At 37.3% G+C, this 19,208-nt stretch overlaps 1 protein-coding gene across 4 annotated transcripts in view; it reads right to left on the minus strand.

The window, feature by feature from the left end:
- RBMS3 (RNA binding motif single stranded interacting protein 3) overlaps positions 1-19,208 on the minus strand; it is an 827,213-nt gene that overhangs the window by 143,156 nt on the left and 664,849 nt on the right. For 3 of the 4 annotated variants that reach the window (XM_004377362.3, XM_004377363.2, XM_004377360.2), the window contains exon 8: positions 10,066-10,112. In XM_004377362.3, coding sequence (XP_004377419.1) covers positions 10,066-10,112 — 47 coding nt within the window. Of the gene's footprint in view, positions 1-10,065; positions 10,113-14,336; positions 14,368-19,208 lie in introns of all 4 variants that reach the window. The other variant, XM_004377361.1, reaches the window with a different exon arrangement.

Consider the following 19,208-nt stretch of genomic DNA (forward strand, 5'->3'; position numbering starts at 1 on the left):
CATCTCTTTATGGGTACATTTAGGCCATTTACATTCAGTGTAATTACTGATAGGTGTGAGTTTATTGCTATCATTTTGTAGTGCTTTTTTGTGGTGCTGACTTTTTCTTTGTTCTTATTACTCTCCTATGCTGAATTCCTTTTGTTTTTGGATTTTTTTTTTATTTCTTTTGTTTTCACAGGTTTTGTTTTTACTGAGACTTTATGTTTTTTCTCTTTATTTTCATGAGTAGGTTTGTTAACTTTCTTTCTCGTTACCTCGAAATTTACCCTTATCTTTCTAATTTTGACGCAGTCTATTACTACTTGGTATCGCCTTGCCTTCCTCTCCATTAGAAGGTTCTATACCTACACCGTTTATTCCCTCTTTTATTGTTCTGATGTTGCTGCCATTTACAGATTAACTGCTATGATTCCCTGTTGTATTTATTTTGGTTTTGGATAGTCCTTGAGAGTTCATTTCCTAGATTGGTGTCTGGCTGGTATGATCTTGCATCCTAGATTCAGCTTGTGAGCTGATGTTGTTTGTTCTCAGATCGAAGGACTCCCTTTAATAATTCTTGTAAACTTGGTTTGGTTTTTACCTATTCCCTTAATTTCTGTTTATCTGGAAATATGCAAATTTCAACATCATATTTGAACGAGAGTTTTCCAGGATATATTATTCTTGCCTGGCAATTTTTTTCTTTCAAGGTTTTATATATGTCATCCCATTGCCTTCTTGCCTGCATGGTTTCTGCTGAGTAATCTGAGCTTAGTCTTATTGTTTCTTCTCTGTATGTCACTTTTTGTTTTTCTCGAGCTCCTCTCAGGATTCTTTGTTTGTCTTTGGTTTTGGCAAGTGTGATTATGATATGCCTTGGTGATTTTCTTTTGTGGTCTATCCTATATGGGGTTTGTTGAGCTTCTTGGATGGCCAGCTTTTCATCTTTCATGATATCGGAGAAGTGTTCTGTCACCAGTACAATGATCTTCTGTGTTTTCTGTTTTCTCTCCCTGTTCTGGAACTCTGATCACCCGCAGATTTTTGCTTTTGATTGTATCCCACATAATTCTCAGGGTCTCTTCATTTTTCTTCACTCTTTTTTCTGAGTTTTCCTCAAACAGAGTTGCATCCAAGTGTTTGTCTTCAAGTTCGCTGATCCTGTCTTCCACTATTTCAAGCCTGCTCCTCAGCCCTTCTATGACACTGTCCATTTCTGAAATCTTGTTGTTTATCTTTTGGATTTCTAGTTGTTGTTTTTTATGATTTCTAGTTGTGAACTTATTTTGGCATTTTGTTCCTGCATTATTTTCCTGAATTCTTCCTTTTTTTTTGGTTGGTATTTTCCATGAATTAGTCTATTTTTTCCTCATTTTTGTCTGCTTTTTGCTTCAACTCTTGGATAATTCTGAGTATTGGAGATTTGAATTCTCTGTTAGGTAGTTCTAGTGCCTTTTCTTCTACTGGAAAGTCATCTGGTGTTTTATTTTGGACGCCTACTGGAACCATCCTGTCCTGTTTTTGTAAATGTTTTGATATCCTCTGCTGTTTTCAGGGCATTCGGTAGTTATTTTCCTCATTTATTGATTGTAGATTTGTTTGTTTCATCCTGCTTTTTTGTTTTATTTGGTTATGTATGAGCAGGTGGGCTGTGTGTTCTTTGTTGTTTGCTCATCTGTGGGCACGATACTTTTCACCTCCTTCTCCAACTGGCAGGTTCAGTCGCTCAGATATGGTACAGCAGGGCAGTTATAGCTGAAGAGGAATTGCTGGGATGCACTGTTTGTGGCACGTACTACGGCAGGTTCTGGTAGGCTGTGCCTGTGCTGCTTGGGGGTGTGATGTTCAGCACATGGTGCAGGTAGGCAGGATGGAGGTGGGAGACTGTGATATGTGGAGCTAAGATGGGTATGGGAAAGAGAAGATAGAGGAGAGAGGAACAGGAGCCAAAAACATATAAACAAACAAAAAAGAGTGCTAAGGGAGCTTTCCATTGGAGTGGAGAGATGAGAGACTGAGAAATGGACAAAAACAAAAAAGAGAAGAAGAAAAATAGAAAAAACTGAATAAATAAAAAGTAGAAAGAAAAAAGAAAAGAAAAGCCCCCAGGGATCCCACTGGTGTGGCTGCAAGGTCTGGGGAAGTTGCTCCCAGGCCGTGAAGGACAGCCCGGCTAGAAGGGGTAGAGGTGTCGCTGAGCACCAGGTATTCAGGAGACAGGAAGAGAAGGTAGTATAGAGAGACAAGAAACTGAGTAATGAAGAAAGACAAAAAGGGAAAAAGAGAGAAAAGAAAACAAAATGAATTAAAAAAAGAATAAGACCCCCCCCTCAAAAAAAAAAAAAAAAACAAGAAAAAAGAAATACCCCTGAGGGGGTAGGTCCCAAGCCGCGCAGGACTGCCTGGCTAGAATGGGCTCCCAATTCGAGAAAAGAAAAAGGAAACAAAGAATTGAAAACAAACAAACAAAAGCCTCAGGATCCCACCAGTGTGGCAGCACGGACCTGGAAGCAGTTTCACATTCGAGTGGCATATCACAGCCTTTCGGGAAGAAGCAAAGATGACACATGGAGCCAGGTATTTGAGAGAAAGGAGAGAGGTGGTGAGAGGTATGGGAGAAATCAAAAGAAGTGGAAAAAAGCAACACCAGCAGCCAACAAATGGCACTCAGGGAGCTGGCCAGTGCGGGCGGGTGGAATCCAAGCAGCACTGGGGTGAAGCTTGTGCTTCCCATATAAGAGACTGTGGTGGCAGGAAGCAGAGGAGACCGAGTGGGGGTGAAGAAGGGTGGGGGGTGGGAAAGCGTATATTGCTGGTTACCAGTTGTTCTGTCTCCTGCTGGAAGCTCCATGAAGCTGCTTTCCCGTACCCCCTGTTCACTAATCTCTGATAGGAGTCCAAGATGGCAGATCCGTGCTGTGTTAGCTGATAGGAGACCTCTGCATGTATCTCTTCTTGCTCTCTGCTCTCTGTCAATTTCTTATTCCATTTGGTGCTTGGCTGAGTTCTTTATCTTTTCATTTGATGCTTAGGGTTTAAGGATTCACGTTTTCTCTGTTTGGCTTAGTTTTTCGGATCTTTGCTGTGGAGGGACGGTGTGGTACTTCTGTTATAGAAGCACCCCTAATCCTCTTTAACATTATCTAATCTTGCCTCATTAACCACAGGCAGAGATTAGGATTTACACCACATAGGAAAATTACATCAATCACAAAATGGAGGACAACCACACAATATTGGGAATCGTGGCCTAACCAAGTTGACACATGCATTTTGGGGGGACACAATTCAACCCAGAACAGTTACCTTCTTACTGTTTTGCATCTGGTGAGTAGAAACCAGTAGTTGTATCTTAGATGGTTGATAGCAAGTTTTTAACACCCAGATGCTAATCACTTCACTAGGATGCAGATCATGATTATGTTATGCCAACTGACTGAGTTGTCCCATAAGACTATGGTCCTAAGCTTTCAAACCAGAAAAACAATCTTGGAAGGTGTTTGGTTATGTCTGAGGAGTATGTGTGTTTGTGTGTTCAATGAATATATGTGCCTGCACTCACAGTATTTGTATTTACACATACCTACAGATACTTCTGAGCACTGGTGGCACAGTGGTTAACAGATCAGCTGCTAATCATAAGGTTGGCAGTTCGAATCCACAAGCTGCTGTTTAGAAATCCTAGGGGGCAGCTCTACTTTGTCCTATAGGATTGCTATGAGTTGGAATTGACTCATCTGCAATGGGTTTTTAATAGATATTTCTGGAGCCCTGGCAGCAAAGTAGTTAAGAGCTTGGCTGATAAACAAAAGAATGGCAGTTTGGATCCACCAGCTGTTCCCTGGAAACCCTATGGGGTAGTTCTACTCTGTCCTGTAGGATCGCTAGGATTCGGAACTGACTTTATGGTAACGGGTTTGGGTTTGGTTTTATAGACACTTTTATCTGTTCTCACCTATATATACATTTGTACCTACCTGTATACCAATATGCCTATACTCATCCATATGTGCTCAAACACTGGTTTTTATTTTGGTTGTGCTGTGCCCAGTATATCCACATTTGATGTCATTTTTTCCATCACCAAAATAACAATTCTCTACAGTCTAAAGCATACTTTCCCCTCCTCCCCACCACTAACCACTAATGAACAGTGGTCTCTCTCTACATATATCTATTCTTGCCTTATAAAAGAGGGATCATACAATGTTTGCCCTAGTGTGATTGACTTATTTCACTTAGCATTATGCCTTCATTCATGTTATAACATGTTTTGGGGACTCATCATTGTTATTCATGGTTGCGTAGTATTCCATTGTATGTATATACCACAATCTGCTTATCCATTCACCTGTTCATGGCACTTCGGTTGTTTCTATTTGCTATTATGAATAAAGCAACAATGAACACAGGTGTGCATATGTCTGTTCTTGCCATTATTTTTAGGTCACTAGGGTATATACCTAGAAGTGGGATTGCCGGATCATAAGGTAGTTTTATTTCTAGTTTTTTCAGAATGCATCATACTGTTTTCCACAGTAATTGTACCATTTTACAGTTCCTCCAGAAATGTATAAGGGTTCCAATCTCCTTACACCCTCACCAACATTTGTGGTTGTTGTTTTTAAATCGGTGCCATTTTAGCCAGGTAAGATGGTATCTCATTGTAGATTTGATTTGCATTTCTCTAATAGCTAATGATTGTTAACATGCTTTCATATGTTTGTTGGCTGTTTGGATGTCCTCTTTGGTGAAGGTTCTGTTCATTTCCTTTGCCCATTTTGTGACTGGGTTGTTTGCCTTTTTGTTGAGTTGTTGCAATTTTTTATAGATTTTAGAGATTGAACCCTTATCTGATGAGTCATTTCCGAAGTTTTTTCCCAGTCTGTACACTGCCTATTTATTCTTTGGTGAGCACAAGTTTTTAATTTTTATGAGGTTTCATTTATCTATTTTTTCTTCTTCTATTTGTGCATTTGTTGTAATGTTTGTTATTCTACGTTTATAAAAGATTAGGGCCCATAGTTTTCTCCCTATTTTTTCTTCCAGGAACATAATGGTTTTAGGCTTAACATTTAGGTATTTGATTCATTTTGAGTTAGTTTCTGTGTATGGTGTGAAGTATGGGTCGTGTTTCAGTTTTCTGCAGGTGGATATCCAGTTTTGCCTGCACCATTTATTAAAGAGACTGTCCCTGCCCCACCGAATGGACTTTGACCCCTTGTTGAAAATTAGTTCTCCATAGGTGGATGGGTTTAATTCTGATTTCTCAGTTCTATTCCACTGGTCAGTGTGTCTATCATTGAACCAATGCCAGGCTGTTTTGGTTACTGTGGCTGTACAGTATGTTTTGATATCGAGGAGTATGAGGCTTCCTGCTTTGTTCTTTTTCTTCAATATTGCTTTGGCTATTTGGAGTTTCTTCCCTTTCCATATGAAGCTGGTCATTAGTTTTTCCATTTCAGTAAAGAATGTTGTTGGGATTTATATAGGGATTGAATTGTATCTGTAGATTGCTTTTGGTGGAACTGACATTTTTACTATATTAAGTCTTCCAATCCATGAGCACAGGATGTCTTTCCATTTTTGTATGTCTCTTTTGGTCTCTTGTAGTAGTGTTTTATAATTTTCATTGTATAAGTCTTTTATGTCCCTGGTTAGGTTAATTCCTAGATATTTTATTGATATGGGGGCTACCGTAAATGGTATGGCTTTCTTGGTTTCCTTTTTGGAGTAGTCTTCATTAGTGTACAGGAACCCAACTGATTTTTGTGCATCGATCTTATATCCTTCAATGTTGCTAAATTCTTCTATTAGTCTCAGCAGTTTTCTTGTAGAATCTTTGGGGTCGTCTATGTCTAGGATTGTGTCATTTGCAAATATAGTTTTACTTCTTCCTTTCCGATTTTATTTCTTTTTCTTGTCTTATTGATCTGGCTAGGACTTCCAGTACAATGCTGAATAAGAGTGGTGATAATGGGCATCCTTGTCTCAGTCCCAGTCTCAAAGGAAAGGTTCTCAGCCTTTTCCATTGAGTATAATACTGGCTGTTGATTTTGTATATACCATATTCTTACACATATAACACACGTTATACATTTTTTGTCAACCGCGCAACTCCCCTTTGCTATTTTTGTAAGTGAGCTATGCCAAGTGTCATATGTGTGGATGTGTTATTTACGTGGGCACATTATTTGCAAAAAAATATGGTATGCTCTTAATTATGTTGAGAAATTTCTCTTCTATTCCCATTTTGCTGAGAGTGTTTATCAGGAAATGTACTGAATTTTATCAAATGCCTTTTATGCATCAATTGATACGATCATATGGTTCTTTTCCTTTGTTTTACTTATGTGGTGGATTACATTGATTTTCTAACGTTGAACTACCCTTGTAATTCTGGTATGAATTCCACTTAACCATGTTGTATAATTTTTTTGATATGTTGCTGAAGTCTGTTGGCTAGAATTTTGTTGAAAACTTTTGCACGTATGTTCATAAGGGATTTTGGTCTATAATTGTCTTTTTTTGTGATTTTTTTTTGCCTGGTATTGGTATCAGCGCTATGCTGGCTTCGTAGAAAGAATTCAGTAGTGTTCCTTCCTCTTGTATATTTTTTAAAGAGAATAAGTAGGATTGGTGTCAACTCTTCTCTGAATGTTTGGTAGAATTCTCCAGTGTAGCCATCTGGGCCTGGGCTTTTTTTATCTGTTATTGGCAGTTTTTTGATGACACCTTCACTCTCTTCTTTTGAAATAGGTTTGTTTAAATTTTCTATCGCTGTTTGTGTTAGTTTGGGTAGGTAGTGTGTTTCTAGGAATTTGTCCATTTCACCTCTGTTTTCAGATTTGTTGGAGTACAGTTTTTTATAGTAATATATTATGATCTTCTTTATCTCTGTTGGGTCAGTTATAATGTCACCAATTGCATTTCTTAATTTGGTTAGTTATGTCTTCTGTTTTTTTTTATTTTATCAGTCTATCTAGTGGTTTGTCTATTTTATTGATCCTTTCAAAGATGGTGGACATGCATTGAATGAATGAATGGTTCATTTAGATTGTCCTTATATCTGTTCCCCTTTTTCTTTCATACTTCAACCACTATCGGAAAAACGCTTATCATTTTATACCTAGACTATTTTAATATCCTGTTAATTATATTTCCAACTTAAATCATCATTCTGATCCACTTCATTCTTCACTATATCATATCAGTCTTGCTAAAAAAACTAGAAATTGTTCTCCTTCATTAGGAAGTTAAGTCAAAACCCTTGATCTTGTGGTTACAATGCCTTTGAAATCTGGAATCAATAGATTTTTGAAACTTACAAAGTTCCTTCACAGGAAACTTCCACTCCAGTCGAACTGGTTGATTTGCTAATCTGTAAAAATGTCACATCCATGCATATCAGTCTACCTTCTCAGAAAGCATCTTTCTCTTTATGTATAATTGCTAAACATAATCTTACTTGACATGCCATGTCAAATCTCATTGCTTCCATATAGTCTTCCTTTTACCCCAGCTAGATAAAAACATCATGCTCTTAAGTGGGTATTAGAGCCAGAGAGACTGGCATTTGACTCCCAATTCACCTCTGACTGGGTGACCTCATTTTTCTTATCTGTAAAATAAGAATATTAACACTCACCCAAAAGGATATCATCAGTAAATGAAATAACTCATGTAAGGTATCCTGACATGATCTTTTGATCTTGCTTCAAAACCAACCAGCTATGAAATACATTTTGGGGACGCTGAGTAAAGTTGAGTATAATCTAGAAAATAGGTGATATTTTGGAATTAGTACACATTTCACTTTGTGTGATATTGATATTATCATAATGTGGGATAATGTCCTTATTTTTGGAGATATATGTTGAAGAATTTAGGGGTGAAATGTTATGATGTCTAAAATTTACTTGGCTAAACCAAAAAAAAAAAAAAAAAAACGCGTTGCCATTGAGTTGATTCTGACTGATAGCAACCCTGTAGCACAGAGTAGAACTGCCCCATAGAGTTTCCAAGGAGCAGCTGGCGGATTTGAACTGCCAACCTTTTGGTTAGCCACTGAACTCTTAACCACTGCACCACTATGGTCCAGCAAAAAAATATCTATTTATCTAATTAGTGCTTAACACAAGTGTAACTAAATAATTAATCATGAAATTAAACAAATAACTATGTATGAAAATTAGAAGTTATTTTATTTGGTTAGATAGGAAGTTTGGGGGGGTCAATGAGTTTACATTAATGGGGGAGGAACAATTTGCAAATAGGGAGTGAGAATGATTACACAACTTCAAGAATGTAATCAGTGTCATTGTATTTTACACATAGAAATTGTAGAATTGGTGTATATTTTGCTATGTATATTTTCGACAATAAAAAAAAGAAAAAAGTTGTTTTATTTCTGGTTCTACTTGAACAATGTAAGCTATATGAGTATAATGACTAGGTCTGCCTAGGTCACCACTAAATAGCCAATCCATGGCATGTAGCCTTCAGCAAGAAGGTGCTTATAATAAATTTAAAACTAACAAATAGATAAAAATGGAAGAAAATATCCTAAAATATTAACACTTGTTGAATCTAATTAATGGGCATATAAACTTTCATAAACTACTGCTTCTATTTTCCTGTATGTATGAAAATTTTCTAAATAAATCTCTAATTGTAATGACATGTATTCATTTGACTTAGAAACCGGGCACTAATAAATTATAAATATAAAATGCCTGATAAATAGTAGGTGTTAAATAATTGTCATTCTCTTTCATTATAGCACTTTTTTCTGTTACGGTCACTTGACATTATCTTTCCAAATAAGCAACACAATTCTAATGGACTCTCTTCTCCATGTGTTTCCTTCTTTCCACCCACCAAAGTTTAGAGCACCTTGCCAGAAAGTAAATAAATGTCTATTGGATGAACGAATGGCTATCCGTAATTTTCATTCCTAGAGAGAAATTTTAATCAACCAAAAAAACAAAGGACTATACGCCTGTCCCTAACCTACTGGGAGTGTTTCTTTTATGTAACGGTAGCTTGTGAACTTCTTGAGGGAAAGAGCCTTTTCATATACATAGCACGGTGCCAGATACACTCATTGGACATTTACTGAATTCCTGAATGAATGATTACATGAATAAATGGTATTAGTTAAACACTTTAAGCATCTCACAGATTTCCATTAGATGCCACTGACAAAATAGAAAACAGAGTTTAATTCCTTCTACTCCCTATGCTGACGTCTTCAATGAGGCCTTCACGTTTGTCGGTTCTTAAATAAGAGTAAAAGATAGTCAACTGAAACCCGTGGACAAATCTAAGATAAAAGGCTGGGAAAATAAAAATAACCAACTAACCAAAGACTGATTCTGTCTATTGCAGGTAGCCAAAGCAAAGAAAAAGGATTGGGAAGTGAGAAGACAGCTTCAACCAAAGACATTAAAAATAACAGAATTTTAGAGAAGCCAGGAGATGGAGTTTAATAATCTTATTTTTCAAAATAAATTTTGAAGTTATGTGACTTGTTCTAAGTAAAAAGTGCAGGTTCTTGATGCTTAAAGAATTAAGATACAATCACTCGAGTTACTAACCCGATCTCGAGAATGAAAATGTAAAAGCATTATTGATGTAGAAATGAACCTAGGCACACTCTAAAAATTGTTGAAAGCTAGATTCTAGCATTATTAGCAGGGACAACATTTTTGTCTTAGAGCTACACTGATAATTCTCCCAGCCTAGCTCTATCTGTACTCCCTCCTTACAACCTATTATTCCTTACTCTTTCCCAGAGAGACTGAAAAAGACAGAGCAAGAGTGAGAGAAAAAAAAAAGAGAGAGGAAGAGAGACAGAGAGAGGAAAGCTTAATGTGTGTAAAAATGGGTGACATGCATGCTTTGAAGTCAGTCACTTATGGGAAGAAAGAGAAGTACAATGGTGAGAAATGTTTGGTTTATAGTTTTTGTTTAAAGATGTAAAACAAAAGCAAGACAGATTTGAAAATTTTTCTTCAGTATTATTTTATTCAGCGCCAATATATCTTACAAATTAGAATAAAGAAAATGGGGTCTACTTACCCATTCTGTATGGCGGCTGTGGGGTCATAGGTCAGAGCCATGCCAGCCTGTGTATAGAGGGGAGAGGGAAGAAAACAGATCTTAAAATTTTTATTGTGGTGTCCAAAACATTTAGTACGCACAAAGACTTTTATCTTTACATACTGTCATGGTTTCAATTATGTCCCCCAAAAAATGTGTGTATCAATTTGGCTAGGCCATGATTCCTGGTACCATGTGATTTTCCTGTATGTTGTAAACCTGCCTCTATGATGTTAATGAGGGAGGATGGGTGGCAGTTGTGTTAGTAAGGCAGGACCTGATCTACAAGACTGGATTGTCTTGAGGCAATCTCTTGAGATATAAAGGACAGAAGTGAGCAGTAAGACAGGGGGACCTCATACCATCAAGAAAGCAATGCTGGGAGCAGAGCGTGTCCATTGGACTGGGGTCCTGGTGCAGAAAAGCTCCTAGTCCAGCGGAACACTGAAGAGAAGAAGGCCAACAGAGAGAAAAAGCCTTCCCCTGGAGCTGACGCCCTGAATTTGGACTTTTAGCTTACTTTGACTGTGAGGAAATAAATTTCTCTTCATTAAAACTGTCCACTTGTGGTATTTGTGTTATGGCAACACTAGATGACTAAGACACATACCATGATTTAAGTTTATTTTCTCCTATATATTTCTCTACTCTTACTGCCAAGGCTAGCATTTTTACTACTCACGTACCAGGCCCACCAGTGAGTTAGGGAGTTTATATTGTATATCCAGACAAATCTAGGAACAAGGCAGCTTGGATGAGTTCCATTCTTCTTTCATAAACCATCCGCTGTCTAACAGGACATAATTAAAATTTCTCACTGCTGTCAAAAGCACCTATCATACAACTCATGGCATAAAAAAAAGTAATAATGAAGCCTGCAGTTAGGATAAAAATAAAAGCCACTAAAAATGTATTTGACCTTTTAGAAGAACATGTTCAGAAATATGTATTTTTAAATAGATCATATACCTCAGGTATGTAAATAATGAGTCACACAGCGCTTGTGGGTTACATTGCTAGTGTCTGTCCTACTAAGAGTTGTAGAAACTGAAGGTGATTTACACATGATAGAAATTCTAGGGCATGTGGTTAATAAGGAGGTGGTATTGTTCTGTTTGGAGTCCTGGTGGCACAGTGGTTAAGAGCTCAGCTGTTAACCAAAAGGTCGACAGTTTGAATCCACCTGCCGTTCCTTGGAAACCCTATAGGGCAGTTCTACTCTGTCCTATAGAGTCGCTATGAGTTGAAATCGACTCGACAGCAATGGATATTGTTCTGTTTCTAAGAATAATAACCATCGCTGCAAAACTACACTTCTGTAATCTGGCAGAAGTTTCAGAAAAAAATAGAAACTTTAAGAGTGCTGATTCACAGCCTATCTCGCCTTTCATACACATCATCACATTTGATCCTTACAACAACCCTATGAAGTGGGCAGGAGAAATATTTCCTCCATTTTATAGATGAAGACACTGAAGCTTGGAGAGGTCAAGAGACTTGCTCAAGGTCACACAGGTGGCAGAACTGGATTCCAACCCAAGTCTTCCCATATGGGTTCCTTTCTACTCCTCTACTATGACATTGACCTAGGATTTGAATGAGACCTGAGGGTCATCTCCAGCAATGTGGGAGATGGGGCCTTCTGGACATACCACCTTCTGGTTTCCAGGACTGTTAGCATGGTCACTGTTCATAAGCAGGAACAGAATGTGGAACAAAATTTGAAACTGCCTACATTGTCTTCAGGGTGAATTTGCTGTTGTTATTTATTCTTGAAATTTAAAAGTGAATTAGACCAATGTCAATTTTCTGGCTTTGACAGTGTAATATGCAAGATGTTACCATTGGGGGGAACTGTGTGAAGGATACACAGATCTCCCTGTACATTTTTTGCAGCTTTCTATGAAACTGTAATTATTTAAAAATAAAAAGTAAAAAAAAATGCAGAATTAGCTTTGAGGGCATTTACAGAGGAAAAGAAACACCATAACAATTTTAATGAAAAGTAAGAGAGCTTTCATGTTTGAGTTTTTCCAGTGTGGTTGAAGGTGGTTGTCTTACTGAACTAGGTGAGTTCTTCAGATGTAACATATAACTGAAATAAAAATTTGCAGGCTTCTTAACCTAGGGCCTAAAGTCCAGGGTGGCTGGTTACATTCAAGTTCAGATATGCATACATTATTTTCCCTAAGTAGTAATAAAAATACATATCTTATTAAGACTGGCATGAGGAACAAAAGTGTATAACCATATATAAACAGAAATTGGTAGAAAGAGAGCACACATAATTGTAAATGGAGTTGGCAAATAAAGTTGAGATGGCTGTCAGAAGATAAGAGAGTTGCACTGGGAACACATGTTTAACGATAACTGTATGATCTCGCTAAACTTAATGATCTCACTCATGTTAAAGAAATACGCAACCGACAATACGATAGCTAGGGGACTGGGAAATGAGCAGAGGAAACAATGAAGATTCTTGCTTTTTATCTTGGGAGAGACACAGGTAGTGGTGTCAAAACACACTGAGATGCTCGTGAGGAGTGTGCCTCTTAGCTCAAGTAGATACAAGAGACCAAACAGGCAGCTTCTGCCCGGAGGTGAGATGGGAAGGCAGAGACGGTTAAGCTGGTTGAATGAACATGGGGAATCAGGGGTGGAAAGGAGGAGTGTGCTGTTGCAGTATGGGGTAAGCAATTAGGGTCACATAACAATGTATGTATAAATTTTTGTATGGGAGACTAACTTGAAATGTAAACTTCATTTAAACTACAATAATAATAATAATAATAATAAAACACACTGAGATGCTAAGTCTAAACTCTTCCCTGGGAGGAAGCCTCTGCCACATTACTAGCAGAAGCCTGGCCCTACTGAAGATTCCCCAGAATGGAGCTGTTCAGGACTTAGCTGAAACTCCATGGCCCTGGGTATTGGAGATGGCAGTTGTAAAAGCTGTTTATGTGAGATGAGATTCCTTTTAGGAGCACTGAGCTTCTCCCCTCTAAATTGTCCAAGATGCCACACTAGAAGCAGAAGCATGCTGAGGTTAGCAGAGATACTGTTAGATCTTGAAGGATTTAGGATGATAGTCATATCTTCAGCCTCCTAACTACCCCAAATTGTTTAACTCATGAGGCACTTAACCAGAAACCTTTCCATAGTTACTTCGTTTCTCTGTACTTACTTTCCAGTAGTGCTATAGACCAATGCTATCTAGCCCTTCTTGAATAGTCTCTTCTTATGTCATCCTTGTTTTGGTAACTTTTAGTTAAGAATTTTTTTTTTCCTCACATTTCATTTGAATTCGTCATGGATTCTAGTTAACCAGTCACTTCTAGCTAAGAAAATACAGTAATTATCAATAAACTCTAGCTCTTTGTTGAATATGTATTTGATAATCATAAAAACCTAAGTTGGTCTCTTCCTCCATCTTAAATCTTCACCACCTCTTTTGAGATGGGTAATAACTGAGTAGGTAGCAATCTGTAGAATGGAAAGAATGTATGTTCTGGAGTCAGACAGACCTAGGTTAAAGACCTAGCTCTGTTACTTCCTGGAAGTGTGACCTTGGGAAAATTATTTAACCTATTTGAGCCTCAGTTTCCTCAGTTGTTAAATGGTATGATAATATCTACCTCATTGGATTGTTGTGAAATTTAAATGAGATTACATTTGTAAAACTCCCAGAACAATGCCTACAGATAGGACACATACATAAAAATTATAATACAAAGCAATATGTGGTAAGTGTCACATGAGTGGTATGCTTTAGGTGTGGAGAAAAGAGGTTGGGGGCGATCAGGAAAGGCACATGGAGGAGGTTCAACTGAATGGAGCTTTGAAAAATAAGTAGGATTTCCATAGATGAAGATGAGGGATGAAGGCCAGTTCAGGCAAAAGGAATAGCATGGGAAAATGTGTGTAAATAAAAAGGGAAAGGTGGCTGTGGCTGATCCTCCTGCAATAGAACGTGTAGGGAGGCACAGTGGGAAATAAGACCCAAAGAGTAAGGAGGGAGGGTCTTGACTGGCAGGCTTCTCTTGGGGAGCCAGTGAACATTTCTGAGCGGTAAGTTATACAATCAAAGAGGGACTGGGCAACAGGAAATAGCAGGAGCACCCTGAAAAACAGGGTAAATCTCAAGCAATGGGCAACTGGAGTAGGCACCTGGAGACAGTGAGGTGTAGAGAATCTAAGGTGAGATTATCATTGCAAAAGGGTAGGGAATGAACACAAGTTTCATCCACTTCATAATTTTGCCTAGGGTTAGCCCTGCCTCTGAGTACCGTGGGCAAGAGGAGACAACAAGAAATGGTGTCAGGTCATACGTATTTGGAATCTTCTGGATAACAAAACAAAGCGTGGGTTAAAACATGGGTGTTTTGAATTTAACCAGTTGGCTGAATATCACAGCACAATGACTAACACTCTGCTGCACCCAGTTTCTACTTCATGTGTAACAGACTGTTGAGGTATAATTCTAACATGGTCTTAATGCAGATTTTGCATTCTTTTCTTTTGTTTCTTTTGATAAAAGTAAAAAAGAAATTGATTTTGCTGCTCTGTCTAGCCACCATTTATACTAAGCTAGAACCATAAAATCATCATTCTGTAACTACCAAATATTAAGGCATGTTTACAAACTCCAGAGTCACACAAAAAGTAAAATAGCTTGGAACAAAATGAAAATGTCACACCACATATGAAGAAAAGTGATGTTTAATACAGTTGCTTTCTTTCAAAAAAAGGCTTCTCTCAGTAAATACTAAATTCACAAATATTTTCCATTTTTCAGCTTCACATTATTTGTATATTGAAGGTACTTATAATTTATTTAAAATATAAGGGTTATTTTTGTCATTTCTCAATAGCTGCTGAGTTTTGGCTTAGTATTTCAGCCATAAAAGGGAAAATTTCTAAGCTTCCCAAACAAAATCCATACTATGAGAGCTAAATATTTTAGAAGAAAGTTTAAAAATAACCCTGGCCCAGACAGCTTCACTGGAGAATTCTACCAAACATTCAGAGAAGAGTTGAACCCAATACTACTCAATTATTCTAGAACATAGAAAAGGAAGGAATACTCCCATATTCATTCTATGAAGCCAGCATAACCTTGAAAACAAAACCAGGCAAAGATATCACTAAAAATGAAAATTATAGCTTAATATCCCTGATGAAGATAAACACAAAAATTCTCAACAAAATTCTAGCCAACAGAATACAACAGCATACCAGAAAAAAAATACATCATGACCAAGTGGGATTCATAGGTATGCAAGAATGGTTCAACATTAAAAAAACAATATAATCCACCACATGAATAAAACAAACAACAAGAATCACATGATCATTTCAACTGATGCAGAAAAGGCATTTGATGAGCCCAACACCCATTCTTGATAAAATCTCTCAGCAAAACAGGAATAGAATGGAAATTCCTCAGCATAATTAAGGGCATATGTACAAAACCAACAGCCAACATAATTCTCAAATGAGAGACTGAACGAATTTCCCTTGAGAATGGAAACCAGACAAGGATGTCTTTTATCACCACTCTTATTCAATATTGTAATGGAAGTCCTAGGTAGAGAAATAAAGCAAGAAAGTGAAATAAAGGCACACAAATTGGTAAGGAAGAAGTAAAACTATCCCTACTTGCAGATGATATGATCATATACATAGAAAATCCCAGAGACTCCACAAAAAAGCTACTGGAACTAATAGAAGAATTCAGGAAAGTGGCAGGGTATAAGGTCAATATACAAAAATCAGCTGGAGTCCCCTACACCAACAAAAAGAACTCCAAAAAGGAAATTAGGGAAACAATGCCATTTACAACAGCCCTCAAAAAGATAAAACACTTAGGAATACATCTGATTGGAGAATTAAAAGACTTATACAAAGAAAACTACAACACACTACTGTAAGAAACCAAAAGAGACTTACATAAATGGAAAAACATACCATGTTTATGGATAGGAAGGTTCAATATTGTGAAAATATCAATATTATCTAAAGTGATCTACAAATATAATCAATCCCAATCCAAACTCGAACATCATTCTTTAATGAGATGGAAAAACTAATCACCAACTTAATATGGAAAGGAAATGAGTCCTGGATAAGCAAAGCATTACTGAAGAAGAACAAAGTAGGAGGAAGCTTCACACTCCCTGATCTCAGAACCTACTATACAGCCATGGTAGTCAAAACAGCCTGGTACTGGTACAACAGCAGATGTAGAATAATGGAACAGAATTGAGAACCCAGAAGTAAATCCATCTACCTATGGACAGCTGATCTTTGACAAAGGGTCAAAGTCCATTAAATGGGGAAGAGATAGTCTCTTTAACAAATGGTACTGTCAAAACTAGATATCCATGTGCAGAAAAATGAAACAAGATGCACAACTCACACCGTAAGCAAAACTAATTCAAAATGGATCAAACACCTAAATGTAAAACCTAGAACTATAAATATGGAAGGAAAAAAAAACAGGAACAATGTTAGGGGCCTTAGTATGTGGCATAAATAGAATACCAAACATAACTAAAAATACACAAACAGCAGAAGATAAAGTAGAAACTGGTATCTCATAAATATCACACACTTACGCTCATCAAAAGACATCACCAAGAGAGTAAAAATAGAACCTACAGACTGGGGAAAATTCTTCAGCTATGACATACCTGACAAGGGTCTAATCTCCAAAATTTATAGAAAATGTCAATACTTCAACAACAAAAAGACAAACAACCAAATTAAAAAATGGGCAAGGAACATGAACAGACACTTCAAAGAAGACATTCAGGAGGCTAATAAACACAAGAAGAGATGCTCACAATCATTAGCCATTAGAGAAATGCAAACAAAAACTACAATGAGATACCATGGTACCCCAGCAATAATGGCACTGCTCCAAAAAAAAAAAACAGAAAACAACAAATGCTGGTGAGGTTGTGGGGAGATTGGCACTCTTTACTATTGGTGGGAAGGTAAAATGGTATGATCACTATGGAAAATGGTATGGCACGTCCTTAAAAAGCTAGAAATAGAAATACCATATGAGCCAATAATCCTATTCCTAGGTATATATCCTAGAGAAATAAGAGTCATGACAAGAACAGACATATGCACACCCATGTTCTTTGCATCATTATTCACAATAGCAAAATGATGGAAACTACCTAAGAGCCTGTCAATGAATGAATGGATAAATAAAATGTGGCACATACTTACAGTGGAATACTATGCAACAATAAAGAATAATGATGAATTTACAAAACATCTCACAATATGGATGAATTTGAAGGATATTATGCTGAGTGAAATAAGTCAATAACAATAGGACAAATATTGTATGAGACCACTATTATAAATAGACAAGAAAAGGTTTACACATAGAAAGAAATATTATTTGATAGTTACCAGGGATGGAAGGTGGAGGAAGGGAGAATCACCAACTAGAGAGTAAACACATGTTAACTCTGGTAAAGGGAAAGGCAGTACACCATATGGGGGAAGTCAACTCAATGCGACCAAGCCAAGGGAAGACACTGAGAGGTACGTAAGAATAAAAGGCGATGAAGGCAAATACCATAACATACAAAATCCTACCACAACAATAATTACAAACACCAATTTACAAGTGGATACATAGGTAGATATGTATGCTGAAAAGGTGTGGGAGGGCGTACGGGAATACACCCACGTGCATATATATAGGTTTGGCTGTGGATATTTCTACATGCATATTTGTATATGTAGCATCTACATTCGTATAAATACAGCACACAGGAGGCACAGTCAAGGAAATAACCTAGACATAACCAAACACATCATGGGACTGAACTACAGGGCTTGAAGGCTAAAGATGTCCCAGGGGTCATCTAGGTCAATTGGCGTAACATAGTTCATAAAGAAAACGTTCTACATCCTACTTTGGTGAGTAGCGTCTGGGGTCTTAAAAGCTTGCAAGTAGCCATCTAAGATACAACTATTGATCTCCTCCCATCTGGAGCAAAAGAGAATGAAGAAAACCAAAGACACCGGGAAACAATTAGTCCAAAGGACTAATGGACCACAGGAACCACAGTCTCCACCAGCCTGAGACCAGAACTAGATGGTGCCAGGAAGCTACTACTGACTGCACTGTCTAGGATCACAATAGAATGTCCTGGTCAGAGTGGGGAAAAACAATGTGGAACAAAATTCAGATTCATAAAAAAGACCAGATTTATGGGTCTGAGAGAGACTGGAGGAACCCCTGAGACTATACCGTTTAGACACCCTTCTAACATGGAACTGAAGCCATTCCTGGAGATCTCCTTTCAGCCAAAGAATAGACAGGCCGATAAATAAACAATAACACCTGTGAGGAAACTGCTGCTAAGAACAATCATCTATATGAGACCAAAAGGACAACACATGCCCAAAATTAAAGATGGAAAGACAGGAAGAGGCAGAAAAACCTGACAAATGGGAATGGGGAACTCAGAGTGGTATTGGGGGAGAGTGCTGATATCTTGTGGGGAGTAAAATCTATGTCACGGAACAATCTGTGTATAAACTATTGAATGGGAAACTAATTTGCTCTGCAAACCTTCATCTAAAGCACAATTTAAAAAAGAGAGAATACATCCGAGAGTTGTAAGGATTAAAGATAATATAATGATATAATGTAAAGCACTCAGATTAATAATAAATGTTTGATACACATGCTTAAAAAATTCAGCAGATAAAATTAGATGACTTAAAAGATGATGGGTATAAAAGTGGCCTGAAAATTATAATGGTTAGGTTCTGCTATTTTAGAGAAAATTCACCTATTTTTCTTTACATTTATTTCCAGTATTTCTCTTTAGAACACATCCTTTAGTTAACAAATCATGATGCAAAGTTATGTGTTCAATATGATCACGATTTTGCCAAAAAACAAAAAATTAAAAAACATTTGCTTAGAAATAAAATTCTAAATTAAATTCAAAGATGTTAAAATGTTGGGGTGATATAACTACAAAAACCAAAAACCACTCCTGTCTTCCACCCGGTAACTTGGGAGGAGCCAGAGCCTCCCCTTTCTTCTAATGACACTAATGTTACTGGAGGATAATATT

Source organism: Trichechus manatus, unplaced genomic scaffold (assembly GCF_000243295.1).
Source record: "Trichechus manatus latirostris isolate Lorelei unplaced genomic scaffold, TriManLat1.0 scaffold00049, whole genome shotgun sequence".
NCBI lineage: Eukaryota > Metazoa > Chordata > Mammalia > Sirenia > Trichechidae > Trichechus > Trichechus manatus.